Consider the following 26,044-nt stretch of genomic DNA (forward strand, 5'->3'; position numbering starts at 1 on the left):
AATTAAAAATGCTAATGGAGACTTCTTGACTGTGGGTGTGCATTAGCTCTGCTAATTATTGTTTGCACAACTTATTGGGTTATTAGTGGAAATGCTGGTAGGATTAATGCTGCAGAAATGGTGCGTGATCAATATTTGTGGTATTTACAGAGCTGCTAGACGAAAAGCTTCCATGAAAATTTAGACATTGATAGCAGGAGTGAAACAAAAAAAGGTGGAACGTTAGAAATTATATTATTTTCATGCAATTTTATGAGGTTAAGAGTAAAATGTGAAAAAGCAGCAGGGTTTTCTCACAAGCCCTTTTTATTGGTGTGGTAACTGGAACTTACTGCTTTAACTACATTCTGATGAATTCACAGAATCCTGATCACAATAATAAAAGTTTTTTTATTATTATTATTTGTTTACACCACAATAGTTTGACACAATTACTGTCTTACTGTAAATCTCTGGAAAGGTTTTAGGTGCCCATAAGTGAAAAGCATCCTTCACACTATTTTATTTATGACTTGCTTTTGAATACTGTGTGAAGATACGTGGTTTTATGTATAAAATGCCCCGGCATCGCTCTATTCTACACATTTGACACTGCAGGATACACAATCTGACCTCCAGATGAATCAAGGTGCCCTAATATCAATGATGCACATGTTATGTAAATGCTATGGAAATGGAAAAAGAAGTAACCCTTAAGCTTGTGCTGCTCTATGCACATGCTCTGTCTACACATAGGAAGATTAATTTACCTTGTTATGTTGAATTCTTAAAGCGGCTCCAACTGAGAGCAGCTCAACCTATTTTATGATTAATTCGGAAGGTAATTGCTTGGTCTAATAGGCTTAGTATGGACCGTTTAATGTTCATCCCCAGATGGTCAAAGGATCATTAGGCACGGAAGAAGAATAAATAAAAGTCATTAATCTCACAACAAAACTAACCCAGTCTTTCCTGATGCGGGAGCCGACCGTATTTTAAATGTTTTAAAACGAGTACACAAGCAAAATGCAAAACATGAGCAACACACATACATCATTGTGACAAGATTTCATTAAAAAGTGTTTGTCTTTATTTTTCCACTTATGTAAATGTACTTTTACATTCACCAAGATAAGAAAGAGTGCAGCATTAACAATCATAACTGCTAGTTGTATTCAAATACCCAGTCATTTTTTTACACTATTTCAACATAGACAGTTTGTAGTAGTTTTTATAACTTCAAGTAAACTGTACTTTTCAAAAGATTTTATCACTCTAAATATCAATATAATTTATGATCTTTAGTCACAGATGTTCAAGGCCGTATCTTTAAAAACAAAGCTTATGGCCCTGCAGTTTGAGGTAGTCTGTAAATCTCAATATAAAAAGAGAGAATGCCTTTTTACTTCTCGATTATTTTTATGTTCTTGTATTGAACACATTACAGTACAAATACGTAATTCAGGCACTTGCAATTATCTTTTGTTTTGACACTGAATGTTCTTTTATCCACGACGGTTTTAACCAAGCACTTTATGGTGTTTCTTTGAATTAAGCTTTCAGGAGTAGGAGGCTGGATTGATCCGTCCATTAGAGAAAACGACTCAGCGTCACCACCACAGATTTGTTTTGTACCTTGTCTTTTTTTTCTTTTTTCTGTGATATGAAAATCACATTTTGTCTCAACTCCTACCTTCTTCTTCCCATTCATAAAAACCCCTGAGACTTCAAACTGGCGAGTTACATGGACATGATTGTCTATTTTTTCACAAAATCACAAAAGGCCTTTGGATTCAGAGTTGCATGTAAACTACAATAACTGCACACATTAGAGTTTGTGTGTTTTAACCGTAAATAAGACGCCATAAATCCAATCAACAAACATTTTTAAAATACTAGAAAACTGTAACCAGATGCTCAGTCACTAACTCTTGTGATGTGGCACATCTACATAATATATATCCAAACCATGGATGTAAAGAAATAAATAATTGAATAAAAATACGATGTCAAGGATTATCCACCTATAGCTGCATTTGTAATTAAGGTCTTGATGTGAACCAGGTTGACAGCTTTGGTGACAAATGACTTAATGAGCTACACAGGGAGTCCTAATTATTCTGCAATTAGAAATGTAATTACGAGTTACTTCAACAGCCTGCTTGCTAGCTGGCTAGCTATGTGAGGAAGCAGATGTAGCGTGAGTATCACACTTCACTGCCAGCTAATCTGCTACACATGGAAAGGTAGACAAGGCTCCAATCACAGGCCGCCACTAAAAATAAGTCTAATGAACTGGATGGAGGAGACCTGCTCAGGCTCGTCTTCCCTCAAGAAAAATCAAAGCTGTCTGTAAGATGGTATGGAGCCAGTATATTCTGTATGTTATCTAATCTTTGTGGATGGATTTACCAGGCTGTGAAGAAGAAAGTTATGGCTATAAAAATGCATAGCTCATTTCTAAGCAAATACTATTACAGTCTGTTGAACTTTATGTCTAGTTTTATTATTTTTGCTCCATTGTAGTATATTATTTTTGTTTTTTTCCTCTATGTTGTAGGTTACTACTGTTACTTTTACCTCAGCGTCTCAGTTTCTCATGCTCAGCTGTTTTCAACCTGCTGATTTACTTCTTTGTGTGACATTCAGTAATAAAAGTCTGTAGTATAAATAGTCCTTGGTTCATTTACTCTATGTTAGATCTTCTGTTGTCCTTGTGCTCTTTCTTTTGTTTGCTCTGTTTATTAAGTTATCCTTTTCAACGTGCTACCACTTTCCTCGTCTCTGAATTTGTATCCCCAACAACATCAAAACATAATAAACACACACACACACAAACACAAAAGAGACATTTAAATGCTTAATGCTGATCTAACATTGGTGTCAAAGAGTTCACATTGAGTGAACTAAATGAGGAAAACAAGGGCTCCCCCCTGATACCCGCAGACTTTGTCCTTTATTGAAAGAAGGGTGTAAAATCTTTATAATTTTAAAGTTTAAAACTCCAGAGCCCGATAATGTATGGTAAGGTGCTAAAAATGTGTGCGGAGCAATTATGCTCAGCACAACAACAGAGGGTTTCTGAGGTATGAAAAAAGTCAATTATTGCTCTAATTTCAAATACTATAAGCCCTGCATCACTAAATGAGCATAAGCCCTCTCCTTTAACATCTCTAGAGATGAAGTCATTTGAAAAGCCCATTAGGAAAGATATTCTGCTGCAAGTCAAAACGCTTATTGATCTGCTGCAATTTGCATACCGGCCTTGTAGGACCGTTGAAGATGCTGTGGTCACTTTATTAATTTTCCTCCTATTTATTGACTTTTCTTCAGCTTTTAATACTACACAGTCACATCTTTTATCTGGTAAGCTTCTTAACCAATTTAAACTTGTTTTAATTTTGTCGGTAGACTTTCAACTGATAGATCTCAGTGTGTGAGAGTCAATGACTGTTTATCCAGTCAGCTAATTTCTTCTGCTGCTTCACCACAGGGATGTTGTCTCTCTCCCCTATTCCTATTTAATATTTTGCATACTAATGACTATCGTTGTTCACAGTACAACATTAAATATGATCCAGTCGTTGGAAGTCTTCTTCATGGTGAATCGCCTGTTGTGGATGAGTTTGTTTCATGGAGTCATAAGTCATTTGTAAAGACCAACACACTAAAAACTAAGGACATGGTAAATGACTTTATGAAGTCAGTGCCCCATGATGCAATGACAGTAGTAAATGGTGCTGTCGTTGAACAGGTGGATAATCATTAGTAGGATCTTAGAAATGAGTGAATACAACACAAACAATAGAGAAAAACTAGGAAATACCTTCAGGAATTCCATGAAATATTTCTTTTTCAAAAGAAAACCAAGCTCTTTCAGCAAAAGCAGAACCAGATAATTGAATTCTGTAGCACAGGATCACAAAGGTCACATACCTCTTAAATATTTAACCCCTATATAAACCAAATGGGACTTCCGTCTGTCTGCAGACTGAGTTTATGTTTCAGCAGCAGCGCAGTCCGTTGCACAACAGTTTCCTTGTAGCTGCATTAGGATTGTTGTAGGGGGCATAAATAAAGGGCATCATTGCTGCAGGGTTGGACTCATCCTCACAGCCCCATCATTTTGGTAATAACCAGTCATCAAATATCTACAAAAGCTAAAATCATCCTTCTGGTCCACTCTGGCGTTTGCCAGCCAGCAGCAGTTATAGCTGCAGCTGTGTCACAAGATGCCAAACTAATTCACTTTTTTTTCATTCTCTGTGCAAAATCATTCTGCTGTCTGCTACACATGTAATAGAGTTAATCTAAATTCCAGCGTCTGCAAGTAAAATATATTTTTAAGCGCAGATCTTATGAGGCTTTTATCAGACATTTACCTTTTGTAGATAGCTCCTAATTCATGGTTGAAATGTGCTGTGAATACATTATTTTGCCTGTGTTGTTGAAAACAATCTGTGGTTGAATTTTGCTGCTGCTAGCTGTATAAAAATTCTGTATTCTTGAAAGCATTACCTGCCAGGATACAGGATACTGTTAGACTCTTCAGAAAACAAACTACACACTTCGATCTTTGCTAAGGCCTTGTTTAGAGGATCAAATCAAAAACATCACGTTTCTGAAAATCGTGATACAGCTAGAATATATTTGATTCCTCTGAATAAATTTAATGCATATCAACAGCAAAAAAAGTGAGCATATTGCTTATCAGCTTTGGGTCAATGTCACAGTGTTCCACGCCTGCAGGCACTGTTGGGAATCAGGCCGTATTCGGTGATGGCAGATGACGAACTAAGCGGGTATATTCCCTCTAACTCGACCTCGAGCTTTAGATGACCTGCCAGAGGCCGGAAACCTTGTGGCCTTCAAACGCTGTGCTTTGAAACATTTAAACTCATCAATGGCATCACAGGAGTTATAAGAAATTTGTTTGAGTGAAACGCAGCTTAAACCTCATAAACAGTTTTACATTTAGTCATATTAAAGCTCAAATCCTTGCCTTTGTGTGGCAAGGATTTGTAATCAGCCCCTTTTCCCTGATGCCTCTAAAAATGATAGTCACATAATAAGAGGTGGATAGTAACTATTTACATTTACTCAGTTATAATTACTTGAGTGGTTTTGCTATAACGTACTTTTTAATTTTATTTGAGCAATATTTCTAGAAAGTATCACTACTCATACATAATAAAGAAAAAAATACACACACCTATAGTTTAGGTTACAGTGAGATCTCTCGTTTGTTCACAAGCTTTGTTGTTCTAATGCCATTTTCTACCACCAGACTCTTTAAAATTATTTTAAATCACTTTAAAAATATTAAATCAGATGATCTGATCAGTTACTCAGTACTTGAGTAACCTTTTTATGAAATACTTTTTTACTTGTGAATAATTTCTTGAACGATTAGTTTTTACTCTTACTTGAGTAAAAAAATATGTTGAAGTTGTGCAACTCTAGTTGAGTACAGTGTTTGGGTTTTCTACCCATCTCTGCACATAAGTAGTAAATCCAGTCCATCTATGTGTAATTAATCTATGTATTACAGATATTCTGTAAATTCCCCAGAGGCTTGTTTGTAGAACAAAAGTGAAAACCGGGATTTAAATGCAAAACACTACGTGAAAAGGAGCACAAGTATAAATACATCAGCATAAATACATCTACATGGCTAAGCAAGGCAGGATCTTGATGGACTTTTCTTTACCAGGAAGGAAAAAAAATTAATAACTTAAAAATTAGGTGCTACTTTGTGTTACTCTATAACACAAAATCACAACAAACTCAGAAACACAGCAAAAGTAGTGATAGTAATGTGACAGGGAAAAAAAGTTGATGCATTGTAGATTTTTAGTCCCAGTGATTAGTATTCTACAGAAATACCTTATAATTTGTCTTGCTTATGATTAAATAGGAAAATAATGCGCTTAGGGAACACTGTTTTTGTTCATAACACTCAACATAAAGGACAAAAGACAAGAAGATTTTTGGGATCAGACTTTTTATTGGACTCAAATTCACATAAATAACATTGGTTCATATATATTTTGTACATTATACAACTTTATATAATATATATTTCCCCCTCTGATTTACATTCCTCTCTGGCTAAAAGTATTTCAGTTATATCTATGGAAACAGAAAGCATTGCATGAAGGCAAAGCCACTCTGTTTGTGCTGCTTTTTAAGGTCCCAGTGCCATGAAGGAGAGGAGCACTTTTCTTTTCCGTTGTATAAAAGAAAAAAACAAAAAAGTCCCAAAGCTACTGAAAAGGAAAGCAAAAAGAAGAATCTATTGCATTGTCTCTAGGGTATAAACACGGCACTACGAGGAGTGGGAAGCTATTGAAAGTCATTCACCGTAAATATATTTTACTGTACTGACTTGTGACACAAAAAAGAAGCACTGCAAACAATCTGATATGCACGGCGATGGCAACTTTGTGTAGTTGTCTCGTTTCTTTTTTCCTTAAAAACAAAAAAGCAATAAACAAAGATTGAATGTTTGTTTTGACAGGAAAAGTTTTCTGAACCTTCAACAAGGTCACATATTCATGCAGTAACCTGGCCAAGTACACACACTGAGCTCGTCCTCCCAAATCAATGCGCGGTCAAGTCTGCGACGGACATTATTCCACAAGACTGATGGATATTTGAAAATCAAAAGAAACTTAGCAGAAGCCTGACAGATTTCCCACTCTGCTGCATCTTAAGTGGGTCATCTCTAACCATCAAGGCCTTCTTTAAATGATCGCTGATCCGGTGCAATTCTGACAACTCTTGCACAGCTGATAGGTAAACTGCTGGATGTTTGTGGTTCCATAAAATCAACGAAAAACCTTTTTAATACATGAGATGGGAAAACATTTAAACCAATGTTTTCTTGCCTCACAGACTTTCGGACACAATGACATCGAAAGTTGTCAGAATAGAAAATGGCAAATGAGAGTCAATGCAAAATTCTCATATGGTGTGATCAGTTTTAAAAGACTACTTACATATAGATATTTTTTCATTTACCCAACATCCAGTGTCAGTTTTTTGTCAGCTTTTTCCTCTGTGCAACCTCTTTAATCTGCCTAAACTACAGTATAATACACATTGATTGTCTGGGTCAGCACTGCTACCTGAATGTCAAACCAGAAAAAACACACACTAAGCCTTGAAACCTAACAAAAAACCCCCAACAACTTATGAACACCTCGAGCTATAACTAAATGTGAATAGCGAAGAATAACTGGAGTTAATCTGCTGTATGATGAACAATGAAACTATATGTAGTGAACTTCCCAGTGAGCTCCTGTGATCTGATAATGCTGCATGCACTGTTTGTGACATGGAGCATTATGTGGTGTTAAAATGTGCACATATGTGGAGGAAAACACAGTCATGCCGTGACACTGCAACAAATAGCAAGTGTTAACCCTCTTCAGCCCTGAAAATTTAATATCAGAGTAAAAAAAAAGTTGTTAATTTATCAACATTTAGATAAAAATCACATCCCTTTTCCAAAGAAAGCTAACTTTACTGTATGCTGTTTCAAAGTGCAATGAGGAATTAAAGATCTTTTCATTGTTATATTTTGCTCTGCGCAACAATAAGAGTTGCCTGAAAAGTTGTCAGCATTTTTCTGCACCACACTCATTTTAATGGTAAACATAATTTAACACAGTGTTTTCTTTCACTTATCCTCCCCACTGTAACCTGCCACTCACTTCTAGCTCTACTTTACAACACAGAGGGCAAATGATGTCAAGTTCAAAAAGTGCATCATGAATATTTTGTAACGTTAAAATAAAGTTAAACCATCTTCCTTTCTATAAATACTACTTTTGTTTTCTTGTGTCCAATAAGTCTCTTATCTTACAAACAGAGTAGTCACATGATGCAAATCTGCTCCCTGTGATGTTGTAGAAACAAAATCTGGGAGCAACGTTAAAGCTTCCTGGAACCTGGAAGTTTGGACCCACTCACACAAACAGGGCTGATGGGATAAATCTAGGAGGAAGAACGAGGAGAAGGCTTTAGGAAAGCTAAGTTACAGCTACCAAGGACACAGAAAACAAGTATTTACAAGTAAATTGCAATCACTTATTCAAATCACTGTTATAAATTGGCATCCAAATTTACAACAAACAAAATATTTAATCTTTTTGCAGTTTTGGACTAAGGTGTGGAAGAATATGCTTATTTTCTGGAAGCTGTACTATACAGGTGTGTCTCAGTGAATTATAACATCGTTATGTAATTGATGTTGGGAAATTTATTCCAGTAATTTAAATAATTAAATAAAAAGAAATTTCAAAGTGACATTTTTAAAAAAAAAAAAATCAGAAATCATAAGTTTTACTGAGGTCATCTCTAAAGCTCCACAGTGATGATTTGGTGGCTGAGCAAACTTTGAAATCCATACGACTTTCTTTCTGTTGGCTTTAGGTTTAGAGGAAGATGATAAATATCAGGCCTAACAACACAGATGAGCTGAGTTCAAATATGTATTATTATACATTTCTCCTCAGGAGGCCAAAAATCTATATTTATAAAAGCTATTAAAGATTATGCTCTCATTATCCATAGTCATGAGAGAAAATGGGCAGAATGAGAATGGGGAAGAAATCTGCAGCCTTCATGTGTACAGCATCAATTTCATGCCACTCACTGCTCCAGGAGGAGGAGGCAGACATTTATGTTTCTAGAATCATTTTAAGCTTTTAAAGAGTGGTGTTATAATTTACTAAGATGCACCTGTTGGTGGTATGCCGATGTATTTGCTCCTGTTGCACGAAAAATTTCACAATTTAAAAATAAGACTTTTCATGATTAAGTTAATGAGACTTAATCCCGCTAGCTCTATCTTGAAACTTTAAACTTGAACGATTTTCACCTTGATCTCCTGCCGAGGGGGTCAAAGGAAGAAAAAGAAATAAAAACAGAAGGGCCTAAAATGGTTCTGAAAACCAGGAATCCCGTCCTGCTCAAGCTGCCTTTGACAGTGACTGCAGGGCATTTGATGAACTTAACACACATTGATCTTTTCAGTCAAACAGACCTTTCCTGTAAGCTAGATGAATATGCAAAACACAGAGTGGCTACAAACTAACAGGAGTAACATTTTTCCAATGCTTTCAGACAGTCACCCATTCCTTCTTGAGGATCAGAGCAAAGCTCAGTCAAGCCGTCAGTGTCTGTCAGGTCCTAATCCACTCTTCTGTCGCAAGCTTAGTCAGTGGCAGGTTTTCATCCCCGTCAAGTACGGCGATTCCTGTCGACACAGACCCATTTGCTGCTGCTGCTGCTCTTGGAGATCTGTAGCCACCCCATCGACAAAATCTGGGACAGGTAGTCCTGAGAGAATCATGACTGACTTGTTCCAGATCATAAAAGTGGGTACAACAGGCAGGAGGAAGGAGATTTCGAAAGTATGAATGTGCTGGGAATTCATGGCGTCGTAGAAGGACAGCGAATTGTTGTCGTAGTCCAGGAGGACACCGAGCCGCCGCAGCTGCAGGCTCGCCTCCACCAGCATCTCCTTACCGTCGTGCCGCACCATGAAGTTGTTGTTGCAGCGCGAGAACACCCACGAGGACGAGTTCTTGCCGCTCCACTCATTTTTCGGAGCTGATTTGTAAGCAACGCCGATGGCATACCTGAAAGAAAGAAACTTTTATTTTTTATTTTAAAACAGATTAGAATTAAGTGGTTTCCCTTTACTGACTTAACTTGCACTTAATCTCAGGAAATAGAACACAGGGAAGACTCTTCATTGAGACCTTTCCTTCACAGCCAATTAGTGAGAGATGCATATAGTTACAAGAGCATGCACTCTCTCTGTAAGGCTCTGCTTGTGAGTGAGGAGTTTGCATAACAGACTAGGTTTAAACTCCCCAAAGATGCCTGAGTTTACTGAGCCTACTTGCAGGCTTATATAACGCTCTCGTGCCAGAGCGTGTCTCTCACCATGTGGATGCTCCCAGCAGCACCTCCCAGTAGTGGCAACCGCTGTCAATGAAGACGTTCCCGGCAGCTCCATACGAGCCGGTGCCGCTGAACCGTTCCGGCGTGTGGCTCTTCTTCAGCGAGCTCTCGTCCTTCTCCATGGTCAGGCAGTCGTTGGACAGGCGGAGCTTCTTGTGGGCGGTCTTCGGGTCTAACTTGAATGGCTGACCTGGAGAGACAGAGACGCTGCTCAGTGAAAGGGTTGTTACAGAACAAGAACAAGACGACGCAGACTATTTCAGCAAAAATAAGTAAAAATTGTTTATTAAATTGTCAGGATTGTGACAATATGTGGCAAAAGATGTGAATAAAATTTTTTTGCCACATCTTTTTAGATTAGATTTGAATTTTTATGTTTATTTATTCCTTCTATTTTCACTGTATTTGCAAATTTATATTGACTTCAACTTATATTTTTTAATTTGGTTTACAGATTTTACAAACCAATGAAGACAAGTTGCTTAAGGTTTGCAAGAAAAAAACAAAACAAACAAAAAAAAAAAACAATTTGGATTTTAATAAATAAGAAAATCCATACCTAAGGTCGGACAATAAATGCATGCAATTTCCATTAAAGTTCTAATACATATGTTGAAATTATAAATAATATTCATAATGTTTCAGTGCAAATTTATTTGAACATTAATTGCCCTTTGATTTTAATTTGGTTTTCGAAACTTTATTTGATGTCTCCAATAAACTTAATCCAAAATATTACTATATAGTGCCTTCTTTGCAAAAGCATCAACATAACTGGAAGCAACAACACATTTTATTTGGGACTATCAGAGTTAAAGTGTGACTATCAGAGTTAGTACACTGTTCAGACTTTTTTAAAAGAAATATTAGAAAGTCGTGAATCATTGCCCTTCCACTTTATAAATATGCATTACTTTGCTCTGGACTATCACATAAAATCCCAATAAAATACGCTGACATTTTGTCATTGTAAATAAAAATAAAATATGTTGACTGTTAATGGTACAAAAAAGCACCGTCAGCTGTTGAAATTATTTGATGCCATTGCACTATTGAAAAAGCAACTTTAATGACTGACAGAAGCACAATGTCATCAGATATATCCAGTGTCTCGTCCCAGAGGAGGACATTTCTCGTTTTCTTGACCATTTCTGTCAGCTGCACTGTATCAGTGGCACTTGGGATAGGTGGAAACAACCAGACATCCTTCCTGTCCATTTTCTTTGTTACAAGGGAGATTTCCAAATGCTTTAAAAAGGAGCAAGAGAGGAGCCGACAGAGCTTCTCTGAGGAATCCAGAGGTCTTCAAACAGAACCAGAACAGGAAGCTTAGAAAAAGCTTTGAAGGATCTTAAATACAACATGAACTGTGCACCTAGACACAGGCTTTTAGTTATGAAGGAACTCAAAGGAAATGCAATATTTAGCCATATAGGAAAACAGACAAGAAAAAAAGTAATGTTGGGCCACTGGGTTAAATATTAGTCTACAGATTAGTACAGCACGATCAAAATTCCCTGAGAAAGCATGCATGAGAGAATTTTAAGCAAATAATACATCTACAAAATGTATTTATGCTGTACAACTCCATCTGTTTATACACTGACAATGCTAAAATTGTGTACATTTCTCAGATGTTGATAATAGACGTTTTTAGGCACTTATGAATTGTTTTTACATTTGTGTTATTTATATTTTAGCTAGTTCTGGTCATTCTGTCCCTTCGGCATTTCACAACTGCATAGTTTTGTACTTTTTTGGATTCATAATAGTGAATCCAAAATGCTGGATGCTTCATATGAAACATGCATTAGTTGCTATCTCTTTTGACAATCAATAATTCAAAGTAATATACTGTTATCTATTGGAGATTTGGCTCCACTAAATAATAATAGACAGAATCCTGTAAATTTGTGAACTGGCAAAAAAAGAGTTTAACCTACACTTGACTGAGACCAAAGCAAAATTGTTTTGAAGCCCATGTGTTTCAAAGTAGAAGTAGTTACTAGTTAACAGTAGTAATAGCAGTGGTTAACTATTCAGAAATTACTTTTCTGATCCCTTTAACGCAATAATGCATCAAACTCCTTCAGCTCTTATACTTTAATTATTTTGTGTCTGCTCTTTTAAGTACCAGGTCGCCCAAGATTGTAGAGTTAAAAAGGACCAGAAAGAGAAAGAGCCATGAACCAAAATAGAAACAAGAAGAGGAATTTAAGTTCGAGCAGCAGCGCCAGCAGCAGAAGTGAATAAACAAAAAGTAGGGTGAGAAGTGCTTGCAGAGAACTCACAGGGAGAAACAGAAGAGGAGACTGTTTGAATTACAAGGGCGAGAGAGTCGAAACTTCAAAGGCCCGCGCTGCCTTTGGTGAAAACATTTCATAACAGTGAAGGAAGTCACCCGGCATCTCCCTCTGTTCCTCCAATCACACAGACTTGGAAATTAGCTGAAGGAAATGGCCTTTACTTCCACCGCAGTTGGTAGGAACTGCTGCAATTCAGTGGAAGCGCTTCTATCCGCCTGTAAGTATTCAGTTTGCAATGACACCAGTAATTTGGGTGTAATGGGTGGAAAAATTGAGGGGGGCAAACTAGGTGAGTGGCAGAGAAAAGGAGACTAAAGAGTGAGGGAGAGAGAGGAAGCTGAGGGGATAATAGGAGTCTGTAGAAACGATAGAGGAGCCCCACTGAGCTACCTCTCGGTGTCCATGTCGGTGTGTGTATGTGGCTTCAACTAAGTCAGTCACATCCCTACCAGACCTGACATTTAACTCTGACACCTCTCGTCTCATCTCTCAGGCTCTCAGAGTCTCCCATGGCTTAATGAGCAACACAATGAGGACCCCGACTCCTCCTCTCCTCTCACTATCTGCCCTTCCCTCCTTCTCTCTCTCGCTCTCTCTCCAATTCTTTCCTTCTCATCCTTTCTATCCTCTCACCACTCTCAGACACTCTTCTCCAATAATCTGCGTGGTGAGTGTGTGTCACCGAGTGTGCATATGAGACGATGAGGCCAATGTGCTGCTGGCACCCAATTACATTAATGCGCTCTCTTCTTTGAACTGCTTATCGCTGCCAGCGCAGCCATTTCCAAACACTGGGGCTCTGTCATGCCTTTCCAGGGTATGACTCCTGAGAGCTCAGGCTGGCCCTGAGGTTGGGTAAGGGGAGACGCACATGACATTAGAGGACAAGCAGACAGACGCATGCACACAACATCAACTATGTGCAAAAGCATGTATACAGTATAGCAAATTCCCAAGAGGAAATGTTAGGAACCAGCCTGATTCTTGAAATACAACTCCAGTAAAAAACTGTGAAGGTTTTTTATCTATGTCTCAAACTGGATAACGCCACATTTCCACTTGGTAAACTAATTTCAGATTTAGATTATATTTCACCATAACCTCATTTTAAAACATGTAGAATTGAATGTGGACACTTGCATCCAGCAGTGAACAGAACAAAAACATGGATATTTAGTTAATTAAATATCCTCCTGTATTTTCACATTGTAAGGGCATTAAAAATTTTAATGAAAGCTTTGGCTTTTGTGTTACTTAGTATTGACAAGAAACTATGATTAAAAAAACCAAAAACCAAAAAAGGATTTCACTTTGTAATTTTTGCATGCCCACAAATTCTCTTCTCATTGGTGCTGAAAAAGAAAGTGTGGAAACATTTTTCCTCCCTAAACTCAATTCCTCTGTCCCATCCCTGACAGCAATAGGCTTCTTTCACATACAAATGATAATAAGTTGCACTTTGGGTTTGAGCAAGGAAGTGGAGAAAAAAATGCAGAAGCAAAATGCACAAAGAGTGCAAAGATGTTGGTGTTAAAAACGCCTTGTGGTACTAACTGATGCCATCGCAAACTGACTGGTCACAATCTGTCTTTAATCTTGCGTCAAAAGCTCCCAATGCTGAGACACGGCCAGATTCTCCTCTGTGGCGGCCTTTGTTGACATGTAACATATTGTCTCTGATTTGAAGCACCCAGATGGTATCAGAGTGTTGTGACAAATATAAAGTTATCTTAAGCCCTGAGAAGGCTCAGGGCTGCATGTTCAACAATCTGAGTCTCTCAGCTCTGCTAACAAGCACCACTGAAGTTCCCACTGCTTCTTATGAGAAAACAGACTGAAACTTCACTTATTATCTCAAAAGGTTAATTAGATTATATGCCATTCATTCCCTTCCTACTTACATTTCATACCTGTAATCATACCAAATAAAACAGAATCTGGTTTTTATTTTTGTCTGTGTCTGTTTTATTGTATGTGTTTCTGTTTTAAAGGTCTTGTTTTTCTTTACATTATTTTGGGTGCATAACGTGCTAATTATGCCCCTATATAATTATAAAAAGGCTAAAATCTTATATGATTTAATTATGTTCAATTAAAAAAAACAACTTTATTTCATATCCCATTTCCAATCATTTTTGATTCACATATCTGTACGCAGCTTGTTGCTTGCAAGTTTATGTAATGATCTTGCAAATTGCAAGGATAGGAAATTACTTAAACTCCAACTTGTTCCATCGTCATCCAGTCTTGAAAAATGATCATATTAAGTGCTAGACTTTTCCAGACTGTATAGGAACCTTGTTTCTTTTGCTTCGAGCTGAGTGTTGGACTTGTTGCAATAAATGTGTATTTCTATGATTCTGACTGCTTCTGATGTCACCGGGGCGCCTTCATATTTGAAGAGCTGCCATGAAATGAACAGATCCAAACTCACAGGGAGGATGCTGGTGTTTGCAAGCAGCACCCGGAGAACATGCCGAATGTGATTTCCTCTGGTGTGCTACACGGCTGGAGGCACAAAGAAGGCATGTGAGGATGATATACAGCATATTAGAGAGAAGGCTAGTACAAACTCAGTGGATGTTCAAAAAAAATTTGATTCCAAACCCCTTTCAAATACTCTTTTTATTGTAAACAACACACACATATTTCCTCTGTAGAAAGCGAATTAGTGCTGATAGCAACACAAGCAAATCAATCATCCTGCTGCACAGCTTTTGCTCAGAGTTTGGAACAAAAACAATAAAGATAAGATGGGAATTTGGAACAGCATATTCTACAATCTGGACATTTGTTCATGCACTATCATTAGACTGTTTCCACTTTTCAGTAATACAGCAGTAATCAGAAGTATATCTGGCTGTCTGCAGAGGTGATAACAACTCTGTTATACTGTCTTGGAGCCCTGCATTGTTGAAGACTCAGAAATCCTAAATGGAAACTTGTCAAACTCACAAAAAAAAGAAGCCACATCGACGGCAAGGAAGAGATATGAGCTGAAAGGGGCCACAGCTGAAGAAACGCGTTTGTGCTGTAATTCCATTCCAGGCTCATTCTGCTGGGAACATGCTGGAAATCTTGCAGTGGGACATCCTATTAGTAACTGACTATTTCATTTCCTTGCATTTTTGCTAAGGGTTAGGTTAAGCTGCAACTAACAAGGCCGAGATTGAAAGAACGATCAATTTTACTGCATAACTAAACAATCGCTGCAGCAGAAACAGCCGCAGGAGGAATTCGGAGCGTTCTCTTGACACGTGCAAACTCACACCGGTTCCTGAATCCCTGCTGAACTCACAAATCCATTCATGTAATTAAAATGCATGGCTGCCTGCCAGTTGTCTTCTGACTACCTAATTCATATGTAACGTGGTATGTAATCCAGAGGCGCTCCAGATGAAACGCAGCTGCACTCTAGTGAGATTGTAAATTAATCAGCTATAGAACAAGGTACAGGATGGGTGTGATTAGAAAACTTCCAGGGGATCTGAGTTTATCTATCACATTTTCTCACCTTTCACTGCTAAATCATGTATTTCTCTGTCTGATAGGAAAGAAAACCCACTGAGAAGCGTCAAGCGAAGACAGCTGTCCATCGTTATTATGTTCTTCTTCAGCTACACCCTGTAACGGTCTCGGAAGGTGTTGTTAGGGAGGACTGCTAGAAAAAAAATTAGAAAGACTTTTGATAAAGCCTGATAGAAAAGCGTAAAAAAACTGAGGTGACTGTTACGTTTCTCGGTGGTTTAAGGACTTGAAAAGCATTCCTAATTAACATCCAGCTTCTCTTTATAAGACGACTGGCCTTTTCTGAAGTGTACATTGTCAGCCTTCACACCTAAAGGAAATGTCACCTGACAAGTGAATGAAAGTTACAGCTTTAAGTTAGGAAATGTGAAAAGCTTATCAAGGTTCATTCAGTATAAAAATATAACGCTAATGTCCTGACCAATCAGCGTTGTACTGAACAGGAAATGGAAATGTGTCTCGGTTCCTAGACTTTTCCATTTTTATTATTATTATTATGGCTGCCTCTATATGTGAAGGGCACAGTATATATCCAGCTAATAAGGGAAAGGATTTTCAGCGAAAGCTGTGTATATATACTAGCTCTTGATATAATTAATTACTGAGACAGATAGTGAAGTAAAAAGCACAGGCAAACCGCAAATTAATAAAAGCCATTTTGAATAATGTGGGTTGTTTTCTCAGCCGCTGCCTTAATAAGCTCTGACCGAATTCATTTACAAGTTTAATTCAATTTCATGCTTATGAGCACAAAAAATATGGTGCTTTAATACCAAACTTATGATTGTTATCACATTGGCTTTTGCTATTTTTTTTTAAAAGAAAGAGCGGTGGTACATGTTCCTTCTCTAATCTTACATACATTGAATGGACTTTTCTACATTTATTCGAACAAATTGAAATCAAAGCTGATGGAGTGAAACATGTAAAACATGGCATAAACAGTAAACAAATTATTTTAATCTTTATTTTGATAACATTACTATTTGCTTAAGTACACCCTTTTACTTTTTTGTAAATTCCTGGATTTTGTAAATGGCTAAAAAGCAGCACAATGATGGTCCTGAACTCTCCAAACCCACATCTGTGTAAAAAGCTATTTGCTGTCTTTTATTCACTCAACGCTCTCTTTTTCTCACTTCTTTATCCACTTTCATACTCCCTCTTTCAGTCTCTTTATAGCTCTCTCAGCTCATTTCTAAAGACAGTGATGTAGAAAACTGGTCACGGTTCACTCTGAGGTAAATGCAGGAGTGCAGGCGCGCTGATAAAAGGTCACACGCTACCACACATGCATGTGTGGACCCTCGTCTCTACCACATTCTTATTCATCATGCGTTATTCATGTGTTTTTCAGGAAAACTGAGAGTTACTTTACATGTTGACCGTGAGCACCTAGCAGCTCACTGATACTTCCTCTAAAGGACGGCATTAGAGCCATTGCTCACTTTCAGCCTCTCAGAGTCCAACGAGTGGCTGCTGTGACTGACCCAAAAAGCTGCAGAGCACACCCAGACATGATTGTAAATGTTTCAATCAGTCACTGAATCCCACGTGATGGGATGTAAAGCCCCCAGAGGATTTTCAAAACAAAAAAAACAACAGAACCTCTCAGTTGGAACCAGTCCCGTCCTTTTCCTTTTTATAAAATGCAGCACATAAAGCGCTGAAACCTAATTCCAATGTTTGATTTTTCTACAGTACATTCCTTGTTCTTGATTTAAATGCTAAGCTGCACATTCTGCTGTTTTCAGACATCACTAGATGTAATTTGTCAGTTTTTATACAGAAGCACCTGCCTTTGTACTCATTCAAAAGACCAGTAAATAAACTCAGGTGTGCAGAATTTTACCGGGTCTCACTTAATGCTCTTGGATTTCATGCGCTTGTCATGAAGTCTTAAGTTTTGTTGGCTAGTGTTGTGTGCTAATGTAATATTCAGGTATGAAATGGGATTCAATGACATCAACAGTACTGATTTGAATGCCACCATCTAAAAAATGACTTCAAAAGTGTGAATTGGATAAGTACGCCTTTGTGAATGAGAAGTAAATTTCACGTTAAATCTTCTGCTTCAATTTCCATCATTTCTTTTAACCATAATACATTTTGTTTGACTGTAATTCAAAGGTATAAACCGTTATGTTGATACGATGACTAAAACCTGTTTGGTCCAATGTGCAACTCAAATCTCTATTGTCTGGCAACTTGTCAGTTGAACTGAAAACACTTTAGTAAAATATTTGAGACAAAATGATCAAACTAACCATTTGATTGGTTCTGTGTTTTGAAAAAGAAAAGGCTTTTTCTCATCAGTAATTCTGAATTACTGGTGATAAATTGACAGAAGACGAAAATTAAGATTTAAAAGCGTTGCACACCAAAATACATACTGGTGTCTAACTGGTCAGCCCCCATAATATTTGTCCAGTATATAGTATTTTTTCTTAGACTGAAACAGATCATTCCTGTGCTGTCCTTAATACATGCATACATTTATGAGAAAAATACAGACATAGTTATTATCAAATGTTAAATGTTCAGAACTTGTACTCAACATGCCTTTGTGACCCATTTTAATCGGACAAAAAGCCTCATCCATTTAAATAGAAATACTCTCTAAAAAAGCATATTTGACACTAAATAACTCTTCCTGTTTTTTGGACCCCTGCGTAGTGTGTTGGAAAAGACACAATGGTGCTAACTTTATGGTAGCGTGATACTTCAGTTTGCTGTGTTGATACTTTTACCACATTATTTTAATACACTGTGAGTTGCTGCTCTGAAGAGACAGGACTGGGATGATGCGTGGCTGTTCAGGGTGTAGCAGTGCGTCATGTCACAATATTGTTTGCTTTGCATCTTTTAGCCAAATAATGAAGAGCTTAGGCTGATGGCTTCCTGAGGCAGCTAATCCTCCCAATCAGGCTACAGACAAGATGAGAGGAAAGAAACCTGCTATTACAGCAGAGCCTGCGAAGCAGCAAGGTGCGCAAGTGAGATGTTGATGACCTTTGTGACCCGTTTTAATCCAAGCTCAGCTTGGATATGAACAGATGGCTAAAGTTGCTTAATCTGAATACTGTGATAAAATAGGAGAGTTGGAAAGAAAACAGAAAAAACATGAGGAGATGGAAACAAACTGTGAAATCTTGAGGATAAAAATATGCATGTTTTTTTTTTTGCTGTTATTTTGATGGCTTGTCTAAATCATCACAGCTTTGGGAAAAAGCTGCTTGACAATCACAGGCTCATAATCTCGACTCATGTTGGCTGTGGGTGGACAAGCTTTCCCTTCACATCACTGAGTACAAGAAGAAGTATGGAGTGGGAATTATCCATCAGCACTGTGCCATATTAGTACTGGATATTATATAACCATATGTTAAATATTTTCAGTAACTTTAGTGTACTATTGATATATGTTTTGACTATTTTTTTTATCCATTTTTTGTCACTTGTGTCATTTATTTTCCTTCACTATTAGAATCCTACCAAAAGAATGATTTTTTTTCAACAATTGAGCAAATCTTGCGTTTCTTAAGCAGAACAGAATTTACATTAAATAAAGCATTTATAGAACAAGCATATTTATCTTGAAAGATATAAAATAAAATAAAAAATTTCTGTTGCAAATATATTTTCTTTTTTATTTTAGGGAGATAAATCCAATCATCAAAAATTGGCTAAAACCCCAAAAGCTACAGTTCTAATTTAGAGAACTTCATGACAGGAAGAACGGTTCCTTACATGTGTTACAAAGGACAAAGACTATTGATTCTAAGAGAATAATATAAAGACCCAAATTAAACTAAAGATTTCACCTGAACACTTCAATATCCTTTGTTTGGATTGATCAAACAAAAATATAAATCTTTGGCCCTTATGAACATGACATGTTTGGAGAAAACCAAACACAAAATGTGTGCACAAACAACTAACACACTGTCAAGCATGGTGCTGGAGGAATGCTAATTTAATCTGGTTTTACAATGATGGCAGCTGCCACCTTGGAATCATTGAGCCGACTATCAACTCTTCTGATAAAGTATCTAGAGTCAAATGTGAGGCCATCTTTCCGAAAGCTAAAACTTAAATTTTTTTATTTTAGAAACTCTTTTTTTGGGGGGTACTTTATAGCCTAGACATACAATCCAGACAAAGTTATTCAAAAGACATATTCCAGTGTTCACTGCATGCACTTAATAAAGCATGATGCAGACATTACAATATTTAGTCATATAGAAATCAATCAGTCTGAAAGATTAAGGCTACATGGACTTTGAGGTCTCCAACTGTTTCATCTGCGAGGCCAAAATCATACCTTTATTAAATTCTGTAGAATAAAATGTTAACAGCGATGTAGCTGCCTTTTTGCAAACCTCAGTGGAGTAGGATCAAATTTTAGAAACATGACTGCCTTCTTATTTAAGAGTTACACATTTACATATCCATGAGGTTTGATGTAGCATGATGAACTGTTGTAAACCTTGTGCTAAGTAGAGTGTGATTTGCCACTAGCTTGTTACTTTGAACAGAGGAAGCAGAGCTGAAATATAATAGCTGCTCATGTTTTACATCTGTAATTGGACTAACATCTTTTATTAAGCCAGACTAGAGTTATTTTGTTTCTGAAAAGTTTTTGTCATAACATTTATCATCAAACTTTTTTGTTCTGGACAAAAAACAAAATGAAAAAATAAATACATGTGAACTCTGACAGAAATTCTTGGCAATTTTTTAACGAATGAAATCAACCTAATATATGAAATGAAGTGCTGCATTTTGTCTGATGTTTGTGAAAATTATCTGCAGTGTGATAAAAGTTTTTCAAATTCCAGATATCTTGCATATCAAAGCAGAAAAAGTAAACATAGAGCAAACTCAAAGGGTCCAGACGCATTGAGAAAAAAAAAACAGATGGTAGAAAGAAATAATATTTTCCACTGCCACAAAAGACCTTGACATTCCCTTTGAGAAACTGAGTTTTCGCTCTAAAACAGGCTTAACTTTCTGCATCTATTACCTTGATAAACACCCTTTCTTTTCTACTTTGTAGAGCTGATGTACAAGTAAACCAAATAAGCTAAATTTTTGGTCTTGCAATATAGTCGGGCCTAACAGAGACAAGATGTTAACATTACAAACTTCATTATTATGTGTCTGATCCCATCAAACTGGACACGTCACTCCTTCTGGTCTTTTTAAATTCATGCTACAGACATATATATAATTATTTGATTATGTTTTTTTTGTAGCAAATAAACTTCTGAGAATTACATCAGAAAATGACCTCAATTACAAAGTCAGCTACTTAATTAGTGCCGTTAGTAAATTTTTTATAAATTACTTCTTCAGGGACTTAATCCTCTTGAGTGATATAATGATTTTGCATGATGTCATCCTGTTATGTAAACAAAACCACATTTTACCCCCTTTTTTTATGTGGTGTCATTAAATGTTGCACAAGTTTTGCACAAGTTAGTGTGCAGTTGTGTTTCCGTTGCTTGCTCTCAGTCGATAACAACTGGAGTCATTGACATGAATCCCTTAAATGAATGAGATGAAATGAATGATGACAAACAAAAAGGTCTTTAAGACGTTTTTTGCTGAATTGACAATACAGAGTTGGTTAGGAAAGAAAGATTATTTGTCAGAGGAGGAGGGAGAAAACCTGCCTTCACCTTGACAGTTTCCAACACACCCATTTCACAAAGCTGAACATTTTCCCACTGCAGTTAATCCTAAATGCCACAGACTCCTGACAGAAGCAAGTTTGGCTTTTACCTCTCTAACATATATATTCAACATTAGGTTTCATAGGCAGAGTGTATTAACAATAATATTAACTCATATTGTGTCATGAGCAACTATTTCCCTGTAATTAAAAATAAGTGATGAGGGGTTTTTCTTGCACATTAGAAATATTTTTTTCTTCTTATACTTTGTTCAGGTTCTCATATTGTAATTTTCAATGATTTCTTGTCATTATGCAGAAGACAAGATTTCCATCTGTACTATACCCAGAAGGCTGTTAGTATTTCTGAATTTATGCACATTATTGACCTACAGTTTGTGAGATTTTACTTCCTTTGCTTCCTCGGTCTTTCATCCTGCAAACTGATAACAAGCGGTGGGCACAGAACAAAGTATAAAGAAAAAGTTCAATGCAAAGGCATCATAATTCTGCAGGAAGCAAAACAGCTTTTGGGAGAAAAAGATAAAAGAAAAACCAAAAACACATCCGCAATTTACAGGGGAGCAGCTGTTACATCAATAAAAACATTTATGTTAGAAAGAAAATATCTATCCCATATTATGTGCCGGTACAAAAAGAAACAGATAATGCTGCAAAGACAACTTTGTCTGATTCAGTGTTAAAATGCAGCAGCCTTTTTGCAGAAAGAGTCAATTCTGAGGTGCTGTTTGTGTAATACAGCACCACTGTGGATCCTGCAACATCCACAGCGGTGTGACAGAAAAAAACTGAATCTGGTACTAACTCACTAAAAGTATCTTTGAGTAACAGGAAAAAATAAGAAATTCTGTACGTACTCTTTTCTTGGTCCTTCTGCTTAGCATGTTTTGCATTGCCACTAGTTCCAATTAACACCCAAACACAAAACATAAAAATCAAAAAAGTGTTCAAGTGGAGGTAACACAAGATTACTACATGCCAATTTTAAAAATATTGGTTTATATAAAATCACAAAACATTACAAACTTCACTATTATGTGTCTGATCCCATCAAACTGGACACGTCACTCCTTCATAGCAACTACCACGTATCTCAGCAAAAGATTAAAGAATGATCTGTTGAGGATCAACCTGATCCAAAACTTCTCCAAACTCATTATTAATCAAACATGAATCTCTGATAAACGCATGTGAGCATCTGCAGGTTATTAAACACAAATGACACAGACAGAAGAAATCTTGCAGCGGGAGTAGTAATCCAAAACCAAATTAACAAGGCTTGTAAATATTCATAGGAAACCCAAAGAAGTGTCACATGTTCTCCGACTTACTGTTGGTTTTGAGGCGGGCTGGCTCACTGTTGCGGCTTCCCGCCTGGTTGATAGCCTTGACGAAGAAGATATAACGGGTGCCACTCTGCAGGCCATGCACCGTGTAGTGGTTCTGCTTGATGTTCGGTACAATCATCCAGCTGTCTGCTGAGTTGTACAGACCTGGTGGAGGTCACACACACACACACACCCAGAACGGATAAGTATCAAAGTTTTCTTGATGTCTGAAAGTTGCACAAAGTCTTGCTGAAAATAATTTTCTACTGATGGTTACAGCAACATTCTCCCACATATCCAGCTGAAACAGAGCAATATTTTATTTCTGAAAACCTCGAGTTAGCCATTGCACAGTAAGAGGTGATTTCTAAAAGTTATGCAACATTTATGTGCACCTACAGATTTATTCCATTACAATTCTAACAGAGTTATTACGACAAGTACCCAGGAGGCAATCCAGTGTGTTCACTAAGCTGAAACCATACGGCAAAATGAACAATCTGTTCAAAGTATCAAAGGTACTATAAGTAATCGCCTCCAGGCAACAGCGTGTGATACCCTTTAATGCTTAAATGTTCGAGAGCAGGGATAATACCAACATGACCACAGCTGGTGGACGCTTTCATTCAAAGTGAAGGGTTAGTAATCATGGGTTAGCTCCACATCCACCTGTTGCAAACAGTTCTTTCGGTGTCTGAGATGTGAAGCTTTTTACGTAGAAAAAGAAATCTGAGCTCAGAGCTAAGAAGAAATGTAACTTTTAAAGGGTTGTTCCTGTTCCATGTCTTTTGATGAAATGTTAGGGAAAATATTTCACATCTTACTGATGCATTGTTATGCGACAGACTACTCTTTATCATAAAAGATCATTTTCTGCCATAATGTCAATTTGTTCTGGAGCATTTTCAATTCAAAATAGTGTTTTATGCAGCTTCATGCGTCTTCCAATCAACTCGACAGCTTTGTGTGTCTGCTGACATAAAGCATCCTCCCAGCATGCTGCTGCCACTACCATGTTTCATGCTGAGTACTGTGTGTTAAGAGTGTTGTGCATCGTTATTTCACCCCACATAGCAAAGTGGATTGTAGTTTCTCACATAAAGTACCAATAAAATAAAAAATACCTTTGCAAAGCACTTTCTATGTATTGAGATAAATATTGAGATGTTAAATACAATTTAAAAATACAAAAAATGTATTTTACACTGAAAATTACATGTTGTGCCCAAAGATGTAGCTATAATTAAACCAACATACTCCCAATTCAACAATTTTAAAAACATTTTGACTGCAGCATCAGTTATAAAAGGTCTGGATGAACCATAAAAGAATAACTCCTATAATGGTCAAGTTTGTGCTTGATTGCATTTGAATATAGAAAACTGCATTGTAGCATTAAGTTGTGGCACACCACCATTCATGAAAATAGGTTAGATTGCTTAGAAATACTGACAAACATTTACTTTTTAATAAATCTCACACATGAACCTAAATGTGGTCATTAAATGCAACAATAAATTAGGATTAAAAAGCACATTTCCTGGAGGGAGATCTCACACAAAGAGCCAGAGACCTGGCAGCTCATTTAAACTTTAGCAATCAAAAAGTGAAATAACTTCCAGAGGAACAGTCTCCTCTTTCTTTCCTCCTGCACAATTACAGAGAAATATAAACTCTGAGAGGGGTACAGCTCTCAGGACCATACTTACTTTGTCCCCTCTGGTTAGGATGCGTTGTAAATTATTGAGCCAGATGGAAACAGCATGCATAAGTAATGGCAAAGAGTCTGCTTGTAAATATACATACTTCATGGGACGCAAATAAGGCCTTTAAAAGTTAGCCGGCTTTAAGAATGAATGAGAGGCGGGGAGGGGATGGGGCTCTTAAAACTACATTTTTATCTGGGCAAAGAAGGATGCAGGGGGTTTCATCTTCCTTAGAGATTATAGAGGAAGAAAATAAAGATGCAATGTCAAACTTGAACGATGCACGGAAGTTTTACAGTTTGCTCCTTCCCACAGAGAAAGGGATCCTGTGCACAATTTATCATTTGTCAGCATCTCCTACAGGTAGTGTTATGTAGACCTTCAAAAGATAAAAGAAGAACGGAGTAGAGAGAAATGATTAAACGTTTGAACTCTTTGTTAACACTTCTGATTTCAAAAGTTTCTATTTTTGCTAAATTAGGTCAGAAGACACCAAGGAGGTTTCCTGACTGAAGTGCTCCTCCTTTAAAGAAAGCTGTACTTGAAAGCAATGTGCAGAAATAAAGAAGAAAAGAGAAAATAGAGAAAAAAAAGAGCAATGTGCATCCAAACACCAAGCACGTGTATTTCTCCAGTACTGTATATGTGTGTGTGGCTGTGAGGAGGGAACTGCAGCACAAAGTATCCTGGGAAAAGAAGTGGGTTTTTCTTTGATGATGCAACACAGAGTTAATAGTGGCAGAGTGTGCCTGCATGTGAGCGTGGACGTGTCACACTTTCCACTTCCTTTTGGAGGAAAACACTGCGCTTGTTTGGCCACAGTGATTCAGATTTTCTCCACTGGTAATTGTGTTAATAATTCAACAAATCCATGGACTCTGACAACACATGAAACATGGAGAACATACGTCTAACTCACTAGGCCATTAACACCGCCTTGTTATAGGCCCCTAGGTTACTGAGAAATATTTCATAAAGTAAGACTTTAATTGATGATAATAACCAAAATATCTGCTGGCAAAAAAAAGAATGACTCAGCAAGACATGAGCCTGTTTTCCCAAAGCTTTTGCACTGTGTGCCACCTTTGTCTTGCTTGTCATGCCTTAAAGATACGTACTGGTTTTTATTAACTAAGTGACAACAGCATTATCATTTTGAGCTACGAAAACCTCGCTTCGCATCAACTTCGACTCCCTTTCTACCTCTTCTTCTTCCTGAGAGCCCACACAATGCTCCACGTTTCACAGACCACAGTTAGAAGCAACACAGCATAACTTAGTTATTCTTCTTTTTATGCTACAGCAGCTTGCAGAAATAGAAAGACCGCTTGACGTTTTACAAATTTTCCCCTTGGGTAAAGAAGGCCCCAGGTTTGAATACAAGCTTGGGGGGCTTCTGCATGGAATTTACATGTTCTCTCCTCACATGTGTACGTTCTCCCCAGGTACTCTGGCTTCCTCCTGAAGATCAAAAATATCACTGTAGGGTTGAATGGTTTCTCTAAACTGTTCTTAGGTATG

The 26,044-nt window shown here is 37.3% G+C and overlaps 1 protein-coding gene across 4 annotated transcripts in view; it reads right to left on the bottom strand.

Moving 5' to 3' along the window:
- Window positions 1–5,971: 5,971 nt before the first annotated feature.
- Window positions 5,972–26,044, bottom strand: part of mid2 (midline 2) — a 150,884-nt gene continuing 130,811 nt past the window's right edge. For all 4 annotated transcript variants that reach the window (XM_023328674.1, XM_005806786.2, XM_023328673.1 and 1 more), the window contains 3 exons: window positions 22,821–22,982; window positions 9,940–10,147; window positions 5,972–9,629 (listed from right to left, as the gene is read on the bottom strand). In XM_023328674.1, coding sequence (XP_023184442.1) covers window positions 9,206–9,629; window positions 9,940–10,147; window positions 22,821–22,982 — 794 coding nt within the window. In that variant the 3' untranslated portion in view covers window positions 5,972–9,205. The remainder of the gene's footprint in view (window positions 9,630–9,939; window positions 10,148–22,820; window positions 22,983–26,044) is intronic.

This window comes from Xiphophorus maculatus, chromosome 23, assembly GCF_002775205.1.
Source record: "Xiphophorus maculatus strain JP 163 A chromosome 23, X_maculatus-5.0-male, whole genome shotgun sequence".
Classification (NCBI taxonomy): domain Eukaryota; kingdom Metazoa; phylum Chordata; class Actinopteri; order Cyprinodontiformes; family Poeciliidae; genus Xiphophorus; species Xiphophorus maculatus.